The 23,161-nt window shown below is 44.7% G+C and overlaps 1 protein-coding gene across 1 annotated transcript in view; it reads right to left on the reverse strand.

Moving 5' to 3' along the window:
- igdcc3 (immunoglobulin superfamily, DCC subclass, member 3) overlaps positions 1-23,161 on the reverse strand; it is a 116,923-nt gene that overhangs the window by 17,486 nt on the left and 76,276 nt on the right. The window contains exons 6-7 of the mRNA XM_060852861.1: positions 16,175-16,333; positions 2,610-2,775 (exon numbers count right to left, since the gene is read on the reverse strand). Coding sequence (XP_060708844.1) covers positions 2,610-2,775; positions 16,175-16,333 — 325 coding nt within the window. The remainder of the gene's footprint in view (positions 1-2,609; positions 2,776-16,174; positions 16,334-23,161) is intronic.

Raw genomic sequence — 23,161 nt, forward strand, 5'->3', positions numbered from 1 at the left:
GACTTTTTAGAATGGAGATAAGGGATAACCTCTTCAGCCAGAGAGTGGTGAATCTATGGAATTCATTGCCACAGAAGGCTGTGGAGGCCAGGTCATTGAGTATATTTAAGACTGAGATAGATAGGTTCTTGATTGTCAAGGGAATCACGTTTCATGAGGAAAAAGTGTGAGAATAGGGTTGGGAAACTTATAAGCCATGATTGAATGGCAGAGCAGACTCAATAGGCTGAATGGCCTAATTTCTGCTCCTATATCTTATGGTGTGATGGGTGCATAGATGTCCAGGTATGAAAGATATCATACGGGGATAGGGCTGGAAAATGTCCTTGAGGTAGAAGATCAGCTGTTGAATGTCAGAGAAGGCTCAAGGCATGGAGTAGTCTGTCCTTGCTTTTGTTTCCGATGTTCCTACCAGGCTCTAGGCCTCCTGAATGTTTCAGGCCCACTGTCCAGGGGGGCTTTTGTTTTTAACTTGCCCAGTAGGGCAGCTGGTGAACTTCCAGAATTAGTAAGTGCCTGCAGGACCTGCCATCAAACTAAACACGCAGCTGCACACGCTGTATCTAAACCCATCACATTTCTAGGACATTGTACTCAGTGTTGGTTTAATCGATTCAACGCTGGATATTGAGAGCAAACTCTTGACAGCTGTAGCATTTATCATCCTTTGGAATAAGAATGCTGAGCTGAAATAGCCACTACATTTAGAATTGCTTCCTTTTAAATTCTTGTTAAGGCTCAGTGCCATTTGCACCTCACTGGGAAATGTAGCAAGGATAGAGAGTGTCTGACTGTTTCCTGTAATTTACATCAAATGCCTGTGAAGGGTTTGTATCCAATAAAATGGACTGACAGCTGCCGAGGGAAAGTCAATGCTAATGCCAGCACACATTCACACCAAAGTGAGATATATATATATAATATATATACATACACACACACACACACACACACATTCATATATAAGAGGTTCCAATCTATTGAAAGAAAAACATTCAAAGGCTCTTAGCCTGCACACAAGGCAATCAGCATGACTGATTATCAGAAGGTCGTAGGGCCAGGCCAGTGATGTGTCTTTCCCCAGACAAAAGAACCACAATACGGAGGACTGAGACACTAGAAGCAAGAGGGATTCAAACACAAAAGGCATTGCTCTGGGACTGGAAAACAAAATAAAATTGGGGACTTTAAATGACGGGGCTTTAGCTTGAGTTGGGAAGACTGCCCTCAAATCCCACAGGAGAGTTTCCCATCAGGCACTGTCAAAGTACACATCGTTGGAACAGAAAATAAATCAATTAATTAATTGATTGCAACAGATTCAGAGAAACAGTCAAGAGTTGGTGTTTACCTTGCAGTTGATTCAGAAATGACTTCCCATACTTTACCCCCTCCATCCCACCTTCCAATATCAGTTGGAAGAAAATCCAGAGAATCCTGCTTCAAATAGCAGGATTGGTAGAAGGATATCTTTCCAGAATTAAACAGTGTTCGTTGCATGACTTACAAAATGCACGCACATATGACAGAGATCGAAAGGTCTGTGAACCTTTCAGATGAGTGAAATATCTCTTAACCCTGGGGAGTACTGGACCTCTTGGCCTCCCCTAGCCTTTAGGAGAAGGGATTGTGGGTAAAACTACACAAATTAAAAACCAACAAAGCTGCCAACTCCATCTTGACCTGGAATCACCCTGATTTACCAAAGCACAGGAGGTCCCGATGACAGAACTAATCAAAGTAGTCCAACAGTTAGCTGCAATGTCCCTGTGACCCATTCATTCAGCTGCTATCTTGTTTAGCCTGCTCTTCTGATTAGCTGCTTTAATTGTCTTAATTTACAGACAGTGGGTGTGGAAACACAATCAGCACCAACAACGCTTTTACCCTGAATGCTAAAATCAGTCCTTTGTGGATTGAATTGTAATTGAGAAAACATACTTGTTTTGAAGAATAACAATAGCAATATATACATTTAAAATTACATCAAGCAGGTTAAATAGTTTGGTGATTAAGAATAATAAATGGTTTAAGACATATAGTCAGGGTGTAAAAATAATAGACGGAAAAAATAGCTTCTGAGGATCAAGTATCTAATGCAACACAGAGGAATTGGAACATTCTTTGGCATGAACACAAGATGTTAAGTTGCAGAGGTGCAGTAAGTAACTAAAAAGGCAAATGGAATTTTCATCTTTATTGCTGGGGGATTGAAGTTTGAAGACAGGTAAGTGTTGTTAGAATTTTACAGTGTGTTGGTAAGGCTGCACCTGGAGTACTCTGTACAGTGTTGCTCCCTGTATTTAAAAGGATATGTGACATTGATGATCGCTCAAAAGAGATTCACTGGACATATTCCTGGGATGGAGGGGTTGATTTATCAAGAATGTTAGAACAGGTTTAACCTTTATTCATTAGAATTGAGAAGAATGATTTTATTAAAACATGCCAGATTCTGAAAGAGCTTTACAAGGTAGATATTGAGGAGATGTTTCTACTGTTGGGCAAATCACAAACTAGGGGTCATAGCTACAGAATAAGAGGCATTCCTGAAATCAATCTTTAAGTAACCGGTTATGGATGGCGTACTGCATTCGGCTGGCACTCACTTGTTGTTGTTTTTCAGTTTGATGTGTCCGCTGGGGGCGAGGATTTCCCCATTTTTCAGCCAAGTAAGTTGTGGGATTGGCTCTCCCTGAGCCAGGCAGTTAAAAATGGCTGTGGTTCCAACTGGCCTGGATATGGACTGTGGGTACTGTACAAACTCTGCAGGTGCTGGAATACAAAACAGGAAGAGGTATCTGAGCTTACTAGATCAACAGGTAAAACAATGCAAAACGTACAGTTTGTACAAATATTGTTCAGCTCAACTAATGTCTCAGCTCAACTGCTGCTGAAATCCTCATCCACATTCATGTTACCTTCAGATGTTCCCATGATCTCCCACCTCTCCAAGAGCTATTCCAATACCCTGAAGACCATATTCTACATTGCACCATGACTCACAAATCTATTGTTCCTGTGCTCACTGACCTGCATTGTCTCCTAGTTTGGATGGAAATCCTTCCATGGTCTCACCACTCCTGTCTCTGTCACCTCCTCCGTTCTCTACAAGCCAGTGAGAACCCAAGAGCTTTCCCAATTCTGAACCCTCTACATCCTTTACCCCACCAATCATGGCCTTTCTTTCAGCCATCTAGGCATTAAAGCTGCAGAATTCCCTACCCACCCTCTCCATTCTGTACTCCTCTTTCCACCTTTAAAAGACCAGACTCTTTGGCCAATTTTTTAATCTATCTGTCCTGACATCTCCTTCTTTGGCCCAGTGTTACTTCTGGTCTGATTATGTCTTACGGAATGCCTTAGGACTGTTCACTTTGTCATAGGTATCACATAAAAGCATGTTGTTACTACAGCATCTGGTAATGGGAGCTCAGTGGCACCATGTAAATTAAGAACATTAGTGTTGCCACCCAGACTTAATTCTCACCATTTTCTCATTTTCCATCATGTACTGAGAAAATCTACTTTCCTCCTCCAATTATGTTCATATTCAATATTTCTTGACCCGTCAAATAGAACAGAAGGAAGGTTTGGGAGTGTATTTTCTGAGTGTGCTTATTACTCCTGAGGAGACTGACAGCTTTTAAAACAAAGCACTCCCTACTGAACTATTAGAAAGAAAACTGATATATCACGATATCACTTTTGAAAACTGTTACTATAACAAACCAATTAAACTGAGCATTATTTGCACATTAATTAACAGGTGAAGAATATTTTTTTCTATTCATGAGAGTGTCACTGGCTGGCCAGCATTTATTGCCCATCCCGAATTGTCCTTGAGAAGGTGGTGGTGAGCTGCCTTCTTGAACTGATGCAGTCCACCTGGTTTGGGATGACCCACAATGCCCTTAGGGAGGGAATTCCAGGATTTTGAACCAGCAAGTGAAAAAACAGCGATATTGTTCCAAATCAGGACGATGAATGGCTTGGAGGGACAGTTGGCGGTGTTCCCATATACCTGCTGCCCTTGTCGATCTAGCTGGAAGTGGCTGTCGGTTTGGAAGATACTGTCAAAAGATTGTGGGTGAATCTTTTATATTTCAAATTGAAAATTCACAATCTTTCTAACTCATTCTTCATTTCATAGAATCTCTCATTTAACATCCAAAATCTCAGCTCTCAAGATGCAATTGGCTGCATCTTTATTCCACAAGAAATCAGTTACTAACAACAAGGCACACATCTGAAAACCCTGTCTCTCTCAAAACACGACAGTCTGATGTTACAAAACCTTTAAAGACTCCCTTCTTGAAACCTTTAAACCGGTGAGCTCTAGTAGCGTTGGGGCTACCACAATTTCCAATTCGCATTTCCTCATCTTTCATTTTTCCCACCATTTGTTCTTTCCAGCCACATCACGTACAGTCTCTGCTCTATTCTTCTGGTCATCCGTCAACATCAAGCTTCGATCTAAAACTGCCAAGTAAAACAAACCATCCCATTCAGAGATTATCTTGCTTTTTCCCTATTGTCCGTATTCTCAGGATGCTCTAAACTTTTAAACTGCCAAATAGAAAACACAGGAGAAAGTGAGGACTGCAGATGCTGGAGATCAGAGCTGAAAATGTGTTGCTGGAAAAGCGAAGGATTCCTGAAGAAGGGCTCATGCCCGAAACGTCGATTCTCCTGCTCTTTGGATGCTGCCTGACCTGCTGCACTTTTCCAGCAAATAGAAAACACAAACAACAATACAATTAGCCTTCTATTTACTCTTTGCTGTTTTACTATTCTACCACATGATGACTTCCAGGTCATATGGGTGTTTCTTGAAACCAAATGACGACACACTCAGGGAACCAATTAACTCTCTTCCAGGAATGTATGGAAACCTACAGTCCCACACCCTACTGCTTTTTGCATTAACATTAACCTTAACCAGTCAATTTGAGACCATTTAATTATTAAATCACTCTGTATGAAGAAATGCTTTGGGACACCCATTCTAATATGTCCTTTACCTTTCCTTGTTCTGTACTTGTTGTTTAACTCGAATCAGTCCTTCCAGTTACATATTTCCAATCTCCTGAATACCTGATATTTCCGAAAGGACTCCTCTGACATCTTCAAAGCCGAAAAGTTTGATTTTTTGAAATATTTCCTCATTATTCCTCCCTTTGCCATGAGAAATAAGACTTTCTGTTCTTCTTCACGACATTGTCAAGATCTGGGTTCTTGCTTCTGGTTTGATCATCAGAACTAAGCTGAATTTTCAAGACATGGTCTGACCAAAGCACTAAGCAATGTCACTGTCCACTTGTTATAATCCACGCAGGTCTGACAGGAATACTGGAAACCAAATGGAGCTAGGGGGAGGATTATTTCTTAATTGAAGAATAGTTGGGTGAGCATTTGATTGGGAATACATAATGGGGGTGGGGGAGGGGATGTGAGAAGATTGGTGCATCTTGTGATGCAGTGTTACTGTCTGTTCCTCTGAGCCAGGAGACCTTGGTTTAAGGTTCTCCAGAGATCTCCAGAGATCTATGATAACATACCTGGACAGGGTGATTTGGAAAATATCTGAAAAGCAAGTTATTGGAGTTTGCAAAATCTGAGTAGATTAAAACTCTGACTTGAAAAGTACACACCTGGACTCTATTTGACCAGCATTTAACTTCTGGGGTTTCACAAACGTGACAAACTCAAATTTGATATCCACTGATGTAAGATCGTCCTCCAGGAAATGGAATGACAGTTCACCGAAGGACTAGGCTTGTGGGAGTTGCTGCACAGTGTCCTGGACGTTGATGGCGAGCATGTGTACACAGTGTGTGAATGGGATGTTATGTAAATAGTTGGCTGGCACATTCCTTACCTGGTAAAGCAGGTCATGCACCAAATCATGAAATTGGCCATGCCTGGTTCTCTTTACCCAATAATCTGTCACAGCTCTTCATGTATCTCCCTTTTTGTGAGCTCTCACCAAGCATCGGCTAGATTCCACACACTGTCCTCACCCCAGAGAGAGTGTCAGCTTCAGACACACACAACAGAAATGGAGTCTGCAAGGGAAATTCAGGCTGTCTCCATAATCTGCTCTCTTGGCTATGGAGCCAATGTGGACTTGCCTCAAACTTCCCTCTTCAGAAAATCTTCTCTGGGGTTTGTATCTGAGGAAGGATCTTCTACATTGGTACTCCCTTCCACATCCCCACTTAGAGATCCTTACAAATGTCATTTTAATCCTCAACCAATGGGACTGCTATTCAGTCCAAGGTTCTGGTGAGCTCACACTGTGCCCATGAGATGCTGCATTGGCAAAAGTCATTCATACTTAATATAGCCTCTGTCCCTCATATCATTACCTGATCAACCTCCATCCACTGACATGATCTCATTCGCTCCTTTTCTCATTCATAGTCCTCCTTTTCCCAATACACATGGTGCCCTTCTCTCGAGAGGATTAGACATCTATAACTATATATCACCTTTTTCCTGACACAACCATTAATCACTTCTAATTTGCCCCCTTTCCACAGGTTCTCTCAGCCCTTCCTTTCTCAGGTGCACACTTACCAACTCAAAAGTACTTGATGTTTAATAGACCGAGATCCACACGTTGAACTAGGCAGGAAAAGAATTTCAGAGATTTGCAGGGATTTTGTTGTAAACTTATAGTTTAGCGCACACATTAGTTTCCACCTTTCCCTGCTCAGAGGCCTACTTCCTTCTAGGGCTGGATCTCACTCACATACAAAGTCCAAAGAGCATCACTGTTCTCATCCAACACTCAAGCTGCTCTGCGTTATATTTAAAGAGATCTGCATTTCTATGGCTAACATTTCATTGACACTCTTGCCCTCTTCTATCTACAAACACACTCTTCCTCTTGTCCCACTCTTTTCCAAACACACTGACCTCTTTCACCTCTTTGCAAAGGGAAGGAGATGCCTGTTCTCCTCTGGCTTCCTTTGTCATTTATCCTTTCTCCAGATTCAAACCCAATATAGTGGTTCATCTGGCAAACAGCTTAAAACAATTCAAAAGGGAATTAAGGGCACTTTGAGCAAAATTACAAAGTGCTGCTGTTGACAGTCTCCAGCCAGCTCCTACTCCAAGCAATTTTCACCTTTACAGAAATAGGCCATGCTACCCTGGCAACTTGCCAAGTCCTATTTTCATTCATTTCTTTTTTGTTTGCATCCTTCAGACCCAATATGACCTTTTCTTCACTGACTTCAGTGTATTGAACACATACTGCTTAACAGAATTATTAATAAAACGCATGTTGTCATCAGAAACCAGTCCTACTGACATTCACAGATTCCAACATCTGTATTCTTCAGTTAGCTGCAGGAGGAACAAGTAAATGTGTGTGGTCACGGCTTTTAGAAAAACCGCTGAGTTCCACTCGAGTTTTTATTTTCTGTCAACTTGCTCCCAACGGCGCTGTTCATACGATATTAACACACCAGGTCTCCATATTGGCTGTAGGATCCATGACAGTGGATCCAGCACCCATGGGTTAATGGGGTAGTAAAACTGGAAGGTGATGCAATGCAAAAGAAACAAAGAATATGGTGACACGTAGCGTGTCACTTCAGGTTTACTTTTAGAGTGAGAACATTATTAAATTCATCCCACAGTTTCTGACAATTGACATTAGACAAGCCCACTCCAAGATCCATAGCTGCTGGAATAGGGAAAGAACTTCGATCCGGGTGAGTGGTGAGACATCCAAAATAAATTCCTACACATTACTATTACTACTCTCGCAGCGCCACTGTCATTACCACACTCCTGCCGTCATTACCGCGTTCTCTTGACACCACCGTTGTTAATAAAAGCACACTTAATTCACTTTATACTTTGCTATTTTCTAACCCATTCACTCAGCTTATAAGTCCTCTTGGAGCCTCCTCGTACCTTCCTCACAATGTAGCTCCCACCAGTCTGGTCTTTTCAGAAAATTTGGCGAGACAGACGAACGTAAGCAATAGGAGCAGGCGTAGGCCATCTGGCTCGTCGAACAGGCTCCGCCATTCAATCAGATCATGGCTGATGTTTTTGTGGACTCAGCCCTACTTACCCACCTGCAGACCATAACCCCTAATTTTTTACTGTTCAAAAATCTATCTTTGCATTAAAAACATTTGACAAGGTCGCCTCAACTGCTTCACTGGGCAGGGAATTCCTCTCCAACTCAGACATTAATTTGCTCACTCTTATTTTGAGGCTATGCCTTTCTAACAGCTCTAGCTTCACCTGCCAATGGAAACAACTTTCTTGCTTCTATCTTATCTATTATATTATTATTATTATAATATCATAATATGATACATTTCAATAAGTTCCCAATTGATCCTTACAACCAAATTGATGATCTGGGTTGTGAACAGGTATAATCGCTGCAGTATCTTAGTAGTAATAGCCTGTCACGCTGAGAGTTATCTATTTGTTCCTACACTCTGCTTTCTGTTTGTCAACCATTCTCCATCCATACAACTGTATTCCCCCCCAGTCTTATGCACTCCAATGTTATTTACTAATCTCTTGTTCGGGACCTTATCTAAATCCTTTTGAAAATCTAAATATATCACATACAATGGTTTTCCTTTATCAATGCTACAATCCTCAAAAAATCCGGACACTTTCATCAAACATGATTTCCCTTTGATAAATCCACTTTGATTCTGACTGATTTAACCATTTTTTATTAAATGTTCCGGTGATAACACCCTTTATAATGGATTATAACATTTGCCCAATCACTGAGGTTAAACCAACAGGTCTGTAGTTCATCATGCTCCCTCTTCCTCATTGAAAACCTGGAAGCATACATTTCTCCATTCCAATCCACAACATTCTCTCCAGAAGATAGAAATTTTGACAGATAACCACTAATGTATCCAAATGTCTATATTCACCTCTTTCAGCAATCTAAGATGAAGCTGATCTGGTCCAGGAAATTTTCAATCAGGAAACTTTGAGTTCAAGCTCTTTACTAACACCAATTACTTCAATTTCCTCCATTTTGCAACTTCATAGGGTGCCCATTATTTCCAACAGATACTTTATATCTTCACCCATGAAGGTAAGTTGAATATAACTGTTTAGCTTCTCAGTCATTTCCCTCCTATCCAGACTCCATTACATTACAGCGCTCCCCCGCATCACAGTCATTACAGCGCTCCCCCGCGTCACAGTTATTACAGCGCTCCCCCGCTTCACCGTCATTACAGCGCTCCCCCACATCACCATCATTACAGCGCTCCCCCACATCACCATCATTACAGCGCTCCCCCGCTTCACCGTCATTACAGCGCTCCCCCGCTTCACCGTCATTACAGCGCTCCCCCGCGTCACCAGCATTACAGCGCTCCCCCGCATCACCGTCATTACAGCGCTCCCCCACATCACCGTCATTACAGTGCTCCCCCACATCACCGTCATTACAGCGCTCCCCCGCTTCACCGTCATTACAGCGCTCCCCCGCGTCACCGTCATTACAGCTCTCCCCCGCATCACCATCATTACAGCGCTCCCCCGCTTCACCGTCATTACAGCGCTCCCCCACTTCACCGTCATTACAGCGCTCCCCCACATCACCGTCATTACAGCGCTCCCCCGCTTCACCGTCATTACAGCGCTCCCCCGCTTTACCGTCATTACAGCGCTCCCCCACATCACCGTCATTACAGCGCTCCCCCGCTTCACCGTCATTACAGCGCTCCCCCGCGTCACCGTCATTACAGCGCTCTCCCCCACATCACCATCATTACAGCGCTCCCCCACATCACCATCATTACAGCGCTCCCCCGCGTAACCATCATTACAGCGCTCCCCTGCGTCACCGTCATTACAGCGCTCCCCACGTCACCATCATTACAGCGCTCCCCCGCGTCACCGTCATTACAGCGCTCCCCCGCGTCACCGTCATTACAGCGCTCCCCCGTGTACCCATCATTACAGCGCTCCCCCACATCACCATCATTACAGCGCTCCCCCGTGTAACCATCATTACAGCAATCCCCTGCGTCACCGTCATTACAGCGCTCCCCCACGTCACCATCATTACAGCACTCCCCCGTGTCACCGTCATTACAGCGCTCCCCCGCGTCACCGTTATTACAGCGCTCCCCCGCGTCACCGTCATTACAGCGCTCCCCCACATCACCGTCATTACAGCGCTCCCCCGTGTACCCATCATTACAGCGCTCCCCCACATCACCATCATTACAGCGCTCCCCCGTGTAACCATCATTACAGCGCTCCCCTGCGTCACCATCATTACAGCGCTCCCCTGCGTCACCATCATTACAGCACTCCCCCGCGTCACCGTCATTACAGCGCTCCCCCGTGTCACCGTCATTACAGCGCTCCCCCGCGTCACCGTCATTACAGCGCTCCCTCACGTCACCATTATTACAGCGCTCCCCCGCGTCACTGACATTACAGCGCTCACCTGCGTCACCGTCATTACAGCACTCCCTCATGTCACCGTTATTAAAGCGCTCCCCCGCGTCACCGTCATTACAGCGCTCACTCACGTCACCGTCATTACAGCATTCCCCCGCATCACCGTCATTACAGTGTTCCTCCGCGTCACCGTCATTAAAGCGCTCCCCCACGTCACCGTCATTCCAGCACTCCCCCACGTCACCGTTATTACAGCGCTTCCCCACGTAACCATCATTACAGCACTCCCCTGCGTCATCGCCATTACAGCGCTCCCCCACATAACCATCATTACAGCGCTCCCCCACGTCACCGTCATTACAGTGAGCTCCCTCACATCCGTGTCATTACAGGGCTACCCCACATCTGTGTCATTACAGCATTCCCCCCATGTCTGTGTCATTCCAGCACTCCCCCACGACTGTGTCATTACAGTGCTCCCCCACATCTGTGTCATTACAGGGCTCCCCCACGTCCGTGTCATTACAAGGCTCTTCCACATCCGTGCCATTACAGTGCTCCCCCAAATCCGTGTCATTAGAGTGCTCCCCCACGTCCGTGTCATTACAGGGCTCCCCCACGTCCATGTCATTACAGGGCTACCCCACATCCGTGTCATTACTGTGCTCCCCCACGTCCGTGTCATTACTGTGCTCCCCCACGTTGTGTTATTATTGTGCTCCCCCATGTCCATGTCATTACAGGGCTCCCCCATGTCCGTGTCATTACAGGGCTACTCCACATCCATGTCATTACAGGGCTCCCGCACGTCCGTGTCATTAGAGTGCTCCCCCACATCTGTCATTACAGGGCTCCCCCACATCCGTGTCATTACAGGGCTCCCCCACGTCCGTGTCATTACAGGGCTCCCCCACATCCGTGTCATTACAGTGTTCCCCCACATCTGTCATTACAGGGCTCCTCCACATCCATGTCATTACAGGGCTCCCGCACGTCCGTGTCATTACAGGGCTCCCCCACATCCGTGTCATTAGAGTGCTCCCCCAAATCCATGTCATTAGAGTGCTCCCCCACATCTGTCATTACAGGGCTCCCCCACATCCATGTCATTACAGGGCTCCCGCACGTCCGTGTCATTACAGGGCTCCCCCACATCCGTGTCATTAGAGTGCTCCCCCAAATCCATGTCATTAGAGTGCTCCCCCAAATCTGTCATTACAGGGCTCCCCCACGTCCGTGTCATTACAGTGCTCCCCCACATCTGTCATTACAGGGCTCCCCCACATCCGTGTCATTACAGGGCTCCCCCACGTCCGTGTCATTACAGTGCTCCCCCACATCTGTCATTACAGGGCTCCCCCACATCCGTGTCATTACAGGGCTCCCCCACATCTGTGTCATTAGAGTGCTCCCCCAAATCCATGTCATTAAAGTGCTCCCCCAAATCTGTCATTACAGGGCTCCCCCATGTCCGTGTCATTACAGTGCTCCCCCACATCCAAGTTATTACAGGACTCCCCCACATCCGTGTCATTACAGGGCACCCCCACATCACCGTCATTACAGTGCTCTCCTACAGCACTCCCTTACAATGGCATGCAAATCTAATGTACCAGAACCAATTTGTTTGGATACGTTTTCTTGAAGGAATTTATTTTTGTGTAATGTATCACGATCCATCTAGTCTTGTTCCAAGGTGCCCCTAATACGCACTGTCCCTGAGTGACTGGGCACATGATCATGTACTCCTGAGGCACACAGCAGGATGACCCACTAATGAACTAAAGAGACACAAGTCTCTGTTCTCCGTGTGCTTCAGTTGTGTAGCCATCAGAGAATATCTTCCATATTCTGCCAACACGTATATTGTTAGCATTAGCTAAACCTGGGATGGGAATGTGGTCCTCATCATGAAAAGTTATAAATGCAAAGGTGAAGATTGAAAGGGGGGGGTCAGGCTGTGTCTGTTTTCACCCCATGCTGCCCGAGTGGTGACTTGCTTTGCTCCAGCAAGGTGATGTCCGTCTGTGTTTAATCACAGCACTATTTGTTTGAAAACTGCCCCGTGGGCTTGGCATTGCTAATGGGCTTTGGTCAGTGGCAAGTTTCATTTGATTCCAGCACCACTTTAACAGGCACTCGGAGGTAAGAGGGGCTGCTCCTGAATCCCTTTAAGCAATCCCGCTTTATTAAACACATCTATATATTATAGATTACAAAGCAAAAGCCAGCAGCACAGCAGCAGAGGTAAAGCAGCTGCATTATTAATGTCTCTGCCATGCTTCATGTACAAGGTTCAATTATTCATAGCCGTTAATTATTCATGTGATTAAAATACACATATCTATTAATTAGATAACTCAAAAGGAATTTGAAATATTGAGTATTTAAAACAACAAAGATTCTTTTTGTCTACACAGTCAATGGTGGTGGAGGGCCTCTGGTGAAGACCAGCATGAGACCCATTTACAGAAATCCACTCTTCATTACTAATGGTAAACTCACAGTGATGCACACTGGGGCACGGGTCTATTAGTCTGTAAGGCAGAGCTGTAAATTTTGGGGTCAGTGTACAATCAGTCGATGCCGAGTGATTAAAGTGCTGAGAACACAGGCTCCCCAGGGCAAGAACTGTAGCTGACATCATTGAATGCAATCACATCAAGATTAATCCTCTGGCTTTATTTTAAACTCTCTGCTTTCCCTGCCTGCTGATGCTATCTACCGAAGCTATAGCTTTTGTATCATTAATGCCAGCTTCCATTCCCTTCGATTTACCAGGGAACATGGAACTACTTGGGGCTACGCTGCATTAATGATCAACACTGCTGCCATTGTGATGGTGGAGCCTCAGGGCTGTTTTAATGCTCATATCTCTAGCCACACGTACCTGAGCATTGGCTTACAGTTCACTGAAGCCCAAAAGCAAGGCAGAGTTGTAAGGAATGCTAAACATTACCTGAATCTATGAATGATGTACACCTTGCCTACTGTTTTGGGAGGTCTAAATGGCTAGCCATAATTGAATTGAACATAAACAACTCCCTATCCTACAGACCCCTTTGCCCATCTCCAACACTCACCCTCCACAGGGACCCCTCCCGCTGGTCTTTTCCCAGATAGGATAGTGAAGAAGGCATTTGGTATGCTTTCCTTTTTTGGGCAGAGTATTGAGTACAGGAGTTGGGAGGTCATGTTGTGGCTGTACAGGACATTAGTTAGGCCACTGTTGGAATACTGTGTGCAATTCGGGTCTCCTTCCTTTTGGAAAGATTTTGTGAAACTTGAAAGGGTTCAAAAAAGATTTACAAGGATGTCATCAGGGTTGGAGGATTTGAACTATAGGGAGAGGTTGAGTAGGCTAGGGCTGTTTTCCCTGGAGTGTCAGAGGCTGAGGGGTGACCTTATTGAGGTTTACAAAATTATGAGGGACATGGATAGGATAAATAGCCTCCACAATGTCCACCTTCTTCCACAACCGAGGATCCCCCAGCACTGCAGTTGACAGGACCTTCAGCCAGGTCCAACCCATCTCCCACACTTCAGCCCTCACCCCCCTCTCTTCCTCCTGCAACAGCGATAGTGTCACCCTTGTGCTTACCTACCATCCCACCAGCATCCACCTCCAACAGGATGCCACCATCAGACACATATTCCCCTCCTCTCCGTTGTTCGCCTTCCATAAGAGCCATTCCCTCCAGGACACCTTGTTCCATTCTTCCCTCACTCCCAACGATACCCCACAGCCCCATGGCACCGTCCATTGCAAGGTATAATACTTGCCCGTTTACTTCATCTCTCCTCAGTACCCAAGGGCCCAAACTCACTTCCCAGCACTTTACCTACACTTCAGTCAATCTAGTCTACACTGCTCACAAAGTAGTCTCGTCTACACTGGAGAAAAGAGGTGTAGACCGGGTGACTACTTCATAGAACACTTTCCATGTGTCCGCAAAAAAGACCCTGAGCTTCCAGTTGCCTGCCACTTCAAAACACCACCCTGTTCCCTGGCCAACATCTCTGGCCTAGGATCATTATAGTGCTCCAGCAAAGCTCAGCACAAGTTGGAAGAACAGCATCTCATTTTCCACTTGGGGACGCTGCAGCCATCTGGACTCTGAATCGATTTCAATATGTTTAAGGCATGAGTACATTTGCCCAAAACACAAGGCGTTGTTATCACATGGTCAACCATACAAACAACCCATTGTTAGCCACTAACAGTCTTCATTAGCAACTATTCATTCTCCCAGGCTGACTGTTAACCAGTTCTGTATATATCCAACTGCACTTCTCTCTCTTTGGACTTCATCTCCTTTCGTTGTTTACTCTTTACCCCAGTCTTCCTTCTGCATAATAACCAACTTTTATGGACAACCATCCAATGAAGGAGCAGTGTTCCGAAAGCTAGCACTTCCAAATAAACCTGTTGGACCATAACCAGGTGTTGTGTTATTTTTAACTTTGTCCACCCCAGTCCAACATATGCACCTTCAAATCACAACTTTTATCTAGCCTCTATCAGTTCTGAAGAAGGGCCACTGGATCCAGAACTCTGCTTTCTCTCCACAGATGCTGCCAGACCTGCTGAGTTTTGCCAGTAATTTCTGTTTTTGCTTCTGATTTCCAGCAACTGCAATTCTTTTAAGTTTTTTTTATGGAATTGATCATCCCTGTCTCAGAGCACTCCAAGGAGCAGAATCATTAAGGTCTACACCAGACCCCAATCGTTATCATGAGGGGAACTGGATGGACATAGTTGTTAAAATTCAGTCCAGGGGCTATCTGTAGACACACCAGAAAAAGTACCGAGGTGGCACATTTAAAATGTCTTGGTGAGCCAGGAACAGGAGGAATGATCTCCCAAGTTCCACAAGAAGGATGTAGTTCATTGCTGTGTAGTGGCTGACTCCTTCCCTAAGCCTGGTCTACGCCTCTTAACGCTGAGGATCCTGAGGTCAGTGAGAAGCATCGTTTGGTGCCTTCCACATGTCACCATATTCATTAGGCCCTGAGCTTACAACTCTGGGCTACAGTAAAGTGCCACCGAGTGGTCAGCTGACAATTGCCTGGGTATCTTTGAGTTAAAAAACATCAGCAAGTCAGCCAGCCCCATGCGCACAAGTGACCATTTTGATGGCTACCTTTGCGTTTGGGACAACTGACCCCAAAACTCGTGACTCAATCCACTGTGCACAGCCTCCCCACCCCGGCACTGCTCTCCTGTTGGCTTCGTCCACCAGGAATAGTGTACAACCTGTGGAGGCCGACAATGCTAAAGGGGGAGAAACAAATCAATAAAAATCCATCCTCCTGTACACAAAGTCACATGGCCACAGGAAAACACACCTGGAGACAGAACATTGAAACACAGAAAATAGTAGCAGCACCAATCATTTGGCAACCATTCAATATAATCGTGGCTGATTATCCAACTCATGTCCTTCCTTCTCCCCATTCCTTTTGATTCCTTTAAACATAACAATTACATTCTTGTGTACATTGAAAACACTCAATGTTCTGTCTGCAATCGCATTCTACAGTAGAGAATTCCACAGGCTCGCCCCTCTCTGGCTAAAGAAATATTCCATCTCAACTGGCACACCCCCACTTCCTGAACTTGTGACCCACAAACACCTCGGTGGTGAGATTTTGGCAACGTGAGAAACGTTTCTCTATCGCAAGTCATGTCAAATGGGCAGGAGCCAATCCCTGTTGCTCCCTCCTGCAAGGAAACCTGCTACCTTACCTTGGACCACCAGTCGGCCCTGTGCAGTACGCCTCACGCGGGTCCCTGGTTTGTTCGCTGCACAGACATACACTCCAGAGTGCTGCACCGATAGATCAGAGATCATGAGATTTCCTGTGCCCAGCACTTGGATTCCCTCCACACCAATAGGTCTGCCATCTGTGGATACAGATATTTAGAGATTAGCAGCAATTTAGTTTGTGGGAAAACAATTGTGTTCCATCTGGTGCATAAAACCTTGCTGGCAATCCAGCAGGGGATTACAGAAAGGCAGGGATTAGTTTTGTATTTGTATTTTTGATACAAGGCTGACTTGATGGAAATATTTGGATATTAAACATTTGGGCTTATTATACAGGAGGAACCATGACTTTGTCACTGGTAAAACTTAAATGAAGAAGAAATACCTAGAGATGTGAAGAAATGAAAGGTGCAAACATGGTTCAGTGTTTTTGCTTCAAAAAGAAGACTTGGGTCCTATGGAAGTACCTTCTGCGCTGTTTCAGATCCATGACTGAGAGTTTCAACTGTTCAGGTTATATCAGAATTCTCTAAAGACTGAGGAACAAAGGATGCAGATTTTTACAGAGTGAGACTGTGGGTTTGAGCTGTTACATTGTGCTTGAAGTTAGGTAAAATGGAGTGTGACAAAACCTTTACTTTTTCTATTTGCAAGCAGCGGCTTCACTTTTCACAGAATGGTTTTGTGTGGGGGAGATCATGCCTTACCAACTAAGTAGAGTTCTTTGAGGAAGTGACCAGGTTGATAGATGAAGAAAGGACAGTTGATGTCATATACATGGACTTTAGTAAGACATTTGATAAGGTTCCCCATGGTAAACTAATAGAGAAAGTGAAGTCACATGGTGTGCAGGGTGTTCTAGCTCGGTGGATAAAGAACTGGTTGAGCAACAAGAGACAGAGAGTAGTAGTTGAGGGAGTTTCTCGAAATGGAGAAAATTGACCAGTGGTATTCCACAGGGGTCAGTGTTGGGACCACTGTTGTTTATGATATTGTTGTTTGTGACATAAATGATCTGGAAGAGAGCACTGTTGGTATAATCAGCAAGTTTGCGGATGACACAAAGATTTGTGGAGTAGCAGAAAGCATAAGGGACTGTCAAAGAATACAGGAGGATATAGATAGACTGGAGAGTTGGACGGAAAAGTGGAGGATTGGAGTTCAATCCAGACAAATGTGAGGTGATGCATTTAGGCAAGTCTAATTCGAAAGCAAATTATACAATTAATGAAAGAGCCTTGGGAAAAGTTGATGGGCAGAGAGATCTGGGAGTGCAGGTCTATTGTACCCTGAAGGGGGCTGCACAGGTGGATAGAGTGGTCAAGAAGGCATATGGTATACTTGCCTTCATTGAAGGGGGTAATGAGTACAAGAGCTGGCAAGTCATGTTAAAATTGGACAAGACATTGGTTCAGCCGCATTTAGAATATAGTTCTAGTTGCCACATTACCAATAGGATGTGGACGCTTTGGAGAGGGTGCAGAGAAGGTTGACGAAGATGTTGCCTGGTATGGAAGGTGCTAGCGATGAAGAGAGGTTGAGCAGGTTACGTTTGTTTTCACTAGAAAAAAGGAGATTGAGGGGGGACCTGATTGAGATCTACAAAATCATGAAGGGTATAGACAGGGTGGATAGAAATAAGCTTTTTCCCAGGGTGAGGGATTCAATAACGAGATGTCATGCTTTCAAAGTGAAAGGTGAAAAGTTTAAGGGGGATACACGCGGTAAGTACTTCACACAGAGGGTGGTGGGTATCTGAAACGTGTTGGCAGCAGAGGTGGTAGAGACAGGCACGTTAGATTCATTTAAGATGTGTCTGGACAGATGCATGAGTAGGTGGGGAGCAGAGGGATACAGATGCTTAGGAATTGGGCGACAGGTTTAGACAGTAGATTTGGATTGGCTCAGGTTTGGAGGGCCAGAGGGCTTGTTCCTGGGCTGTAAATTTTCTTTGTGAGAACTTTGAACTCAGATTTCTCCAGTTTCCTCATTTCCCCTCCCCCCACCTTGTCTCAGTCGGTTCCCTCAACTCAGCACCGCCCTCCTAACCTGCAATCTTCTTCCTAACCTCTCCGCCCCCACCCCACTCCGGCCTATCACCCTCACCTTGACCTCCTTCCACCTATCACATCTCCATCGCCCCTCCCCCAAGTCCCTCCTCCCTACCTTTTATCTTAGCCTGCCTGGCACCCTCTTCTCATTCCTGATGAAGGGCTCTGGCCCGAAACGTCGAATTTCCTATTCCTTGGATGCTGCCTAACCTGCTGTGCTTTAACCAGCAACACATTTTCAGCTGTAAATTTTCTTTGTTCTTCTAGAATAATCACCAGCTTTGCCTCAGTGGGTAGCACCTTAGTATCAGGAGGCTGACCCAGTACAGGCTGTGCCCAGAGACTTGAGTGTAAACTCTAGGCTGATACTTCAGTACCAAACTGAGTGAGTGCTGCAGTGTCGGAGAGAGTAGAGTAGTATTTTTTATGTAATTTCTATCATATACAACTGATACAGTAAAAATGAAATAGTGTTCCTCCAGGACCAAGGTGCTACATGGACAGCACAAACTACTCGACCATAGACAGGGTGGCATAAAACACGCAAGTTACAGTGTAATAAGAGAATGATAATTAATGGACATTGTTCTAGCAGCAATTCTGAGTCGCGCAAAGAATTTCAGATGGAAAAGAAAATCCAATCCTACTGTGTTAAGAGCCTGATGGCTTGGGGAAGAAACTGTTGCAGTCTGGCTATGACTGACTGAATGCTCTGGTATCTTCTGCCAGACAGCAGGAGGGAGAAGAGTCTGAGTGAGGGGTGTGTGGGGTCTTCCACAAACCTCTTAGCCTTTTGGATACAGCGTGTGGTGTAAATATCTATAATGGAGGGAAGAGAGACCTGATGATCTTCTTAGCTGTCCTCCGTTGTAAGGTCTTACAATCCGAGATGATGCAATTCCCGAACCAGGCAGTGATGCAGCAGCACAGGCTAATGTCAGTGAACCCTCTGTAGAATGTGGTGAGGATAGGGGGTGGGAGGTGGGCTTTCCTCAGCCTGCACAGAAAGTAGAGACGCTGCTGGGCTTACTTGGCTGTCGAGCTGGTGTTGAGGGACCACGTTAGATTCTCTGCCAGGTGGGCGCCAAGAAAGTTGGTGCTCCTCACGATCTTCACAGGGGAGTCGTCGATGTCCAGGGGAGAGTGTTGGCTCCATGCTCTCCTGAAGTCAACGACCATCCCTTTTGTCTTGTCCATGTTCAGAGACAGGTTGTTGGCTCTGCACCAGTCCGTTAGCCACTGCACCTCCTCTCTGTATGCTGACTCACCATTCCTGATGAGACCCACTACAGTCGTGTCATCAGCGAATTTGATGATGTGATCTGACCTGTGCATTGCTGCACAGTCACGTGTGTCAGCAGGGTGAACAACTGGGGACTGACCACGCAACCCTGAGGGGGGCCACGTGCTACTTCTTGGATGAGAGGCTAAGTGAGAGGTCCCTCCTAATCTTTCAGGTAAATGTAAAAAATCCCCCAGCACCATTATAAAGAAAAGCAGGGTAGTTCTCCCCAATAATCCAATCAACATTTAATCCCTCAACATATATCACTAAACTCTACTCATTATTACCTTGTTGGAAGGAAGCCATCAGCCTTACAGTGTGGAAGGAGGCCATTCAGCCAATCAAATCCACACTACAGCTCTGAGGAGCCCACCCACCTCCCTAACCCTATTCCTGAAACCCTGCATTTCCCATGGTTAATCCATCTAGCCTACACAACTCTGGACACTATGGACAATTTAGCATGTCCAATCCACCCTAACCCACACAGACATGGGGAGAACATGCTCTCAGACAATCAGCCGAGGCTGGAATCAAACCTGAGTCCCTGACGTTGTGGGGCAGCAGTGCTAACCACTGAGCTACTGTGCTGCCCTGATGGCTGCTGCCCCCTATATTATAACAGTGACTACACTTCAAAAAGTACTTTATTTGGTTTTAACATCGTTTGGGATGTCAGGGGATTGTGATAGACACTACATAAAGGCAAGTTCTTTCCTTAACTTTGTGAAGTTGATTAATGCTGACGAGGCTGAAATCCATCATTAGGCACGCAACAAATCTACTCCTAAACCCTCAAACTAATAGATAGTTCGTGTGGGCATGGTGCATGTTATCATTTTGACTGAACTGATATCTCATTTTGCAGCAATCTTTCTCATTCTCACTTGGAAACAAATGGAGTGATAGATGTCATGAATACAATTGGACTGTTTCCTAAGGTTAGAATGTGGTCAGCCAACTCCCCTGCTTTTATCAAACAATGACATGTACCTCATTGAAATTATATTCATTTAACTTGGGTAAAGCTCAGAAATCTCAGAAACTTTATGCAAACCTACTGGCCAGATGCTTTGCACATCCAATTTCCATTAAAGCTGAATGTGCAAATAATATCTGGTTGCTGAACACACAAGCAAGTGACTCACTAAGAGGAATGTTCCACAGCTTCTTCTCCAGTTACCACTCAGTGGGTCAGTTTAATCCAAATTGGAATGGAACAGTCTCAGTCTCATTTGGCCTGAACCCAATTTGTTCCTGCCAGATACTAGCCTCTCCCAATCAAGCATGTTGTGTATTTGCATAATGCACAATGGGCAGCATAGTGGCTCAGTGATTAGCACTATTGCCTCAAAGCGCCAGGGATCTGGGTTCAATCCCAGCCTTGGGTGACTGTCTGTGTAGAGTTTGCACATTCTCCCCATGCCTGCATGGGTTCCCTCTTCTCCCATAGTCCAAAGTTGGGCAGGTCAGGTGAATTGGCCATGCTAAATTGCCCATAGTGTTAGGTGCATTAGTCAGGGGTAAATATAGAGTAGGGGAATGGGTCTGGGTGGGTTACTCTTCAAAGGGTTGGTGTGGACTTGTTGGGCCAAATGGCCTGTTTCCATACTGTATGGAATCTAATCTAATCTACTTCAGGTTAAATGACTTGACCTTAGTTTCAGTATCACTCCCAGATCAGCACCACTGGTGATAAACTGCAACAAGGATTAAACTTGCATTCATGTAGCGCCTCCTCTGGACACCACAGCAGATTTTACAATGGATGAGTTACATCTGGAAGTACAGTCACTGTCACGATGGAGGCAGCAAATGAACTGGTTGCTTGGTTTGTTTTTGAATGGCATTGACATAAGAAAATTAAACAGATTATGTTCATAAACCTATTCAAATGCCTCTTTACATTTTCCTGAGCAAAGACTGGATGCCTTAATTTTAAAATGTTACCTGACAATCAGCAACTTCAGTAATTCATAAATCCCTCAACTCTGCACCAAGGTGTCAGGCAGTTATCAGGCAAAACCTACACTGGGTCTTGAACTTGCAACTCTACCACTCAGAGGTTAACAGTCCTACCGATTGTTACCAACGAGGCACAAGACTATAGAAGAATGTGATTTGATTCTAAACTCAAGCAACCAGCCAATGTTGCAACAGTGAGAAATGTTCTCCCTACTCTATCCAATAGCAATCCTTCTCCAGCATCAGTTGCATGACCAACTGTTTAAAGCAAATCTGTGGCACAGTGGCACAGTCGTGTGCTGCCGATCAGAGTCGAATGAACTATGTGGAAACTGCACATCTCACTTCACACCAAACCTCTCCAGTCTTCAGCTTAGCCTGGTTTCAGATTCACGAATTAGTGTGAAAGGATAGAGGCCAAAGCAAATCACCAAGTGCCTTGTCTTATAAGAATCTCCAAACTCAACTATGTAGTAATTCCACAAACGTAAAATTCTCATTTTTAATATTAAATATAATATAGAACACATGCACACATATATTGTATAGTGTACTTTATGACATACACCCTGTCCTACAATTGCAAAAAAATCACAATCTTCAGAGAGGATCTTCCATTTGGAAAACTGTATAGATTAGTGACCAGATAGAAAACATAAATCTGATGTGGCACAGAAACAACATCATATTATAATATGAACCATATTTTAGTCAATTCAATTACAGCATTATACATTATAAATGTGCTTCCACTATAATGATATCTTCAATGTCCCCATTATAACTATATCATCAACAACCATTATAGCAACCTTTAATTTAGTACTGCACATTAACAGCTCGAAATATTATTTTGGGAACAAAATTTTGTTAGAAACCCAATTTTATTAGAAATCAGCTTAAAGAATCAGATTCGAATTTCAATCAACACATGAGATAACCAAGTTTAGGAAAATATTGTTCAGTTCATATTTATCATTGTCAGTTAATAGCTATGAGAGGATTGAGCTCAAATCTTCCTCGAACAAATTTCTTCATTAGTTGGATTAACAGAATCCTGGGTTTGAACTCCAGTCCTTCACGTCTCAGCTGATCTAATCTAAAGTTTTACTTTTAAATATTTTGATGTGTTCTTATTTACTGGTAAATTCCAAAGCTTACAGCAATTTCTAAAGCACAGAAACAGAAACCATAGTTGTTTCTCCAGCAGAGCTGAGGAACTGGAAGCACTTCATCACCACAACAGGCAAGAGATGTATATAATTCTCAGCATAGTCCTGATCTTTACAGTGAGGCATGAAGAGTGAAAAGAATGAAAGAATCTGCCAAAGATCCAGGGCAGGATCTCACCATCATTCTCTGGATCTACCTCCTGCTTTACAACAAAATCAAACTGGCATGGAGGGAAAAAAAACACGCAGTTTGGAATTCCTGCCACTCGGAATGACTGACGGTCGATCTGTGTGTTAGAGAGGGCATTGGACCACAGAGTGTAGAGTGAGAGGGTGGTTCTAGAATCTTCCTGCAATGTTCAATCATCTTGGCCAGCAATGAGTGCTGGACCATGCATTTATGTTGTGGAGCTGGCATTTATCCTCTTCACATGTTACTGCTGGGTCTCCTGACCCCAATGCAGCTTTAGTGAACTTCGAACTGGGCTCCCC

This window comes from Hemiscyllium ocellatum, chromosome 39, assembly GCF_020745735.1.
Source record: "Hemiscyllium ocellatum isolate sHemOce1 chromosome 39, sHemOce1.pat.X.cur, whole genome shotgun sequence".
In the NCBI taxonomy this organism is placed as follows: Eukaryota; Metazoa; Chordata; class Chondrichthyes; order Orectolobiformes; family Hemiscylliidae; genus Hemiscyllium; species Hemiscyllium ocellatum.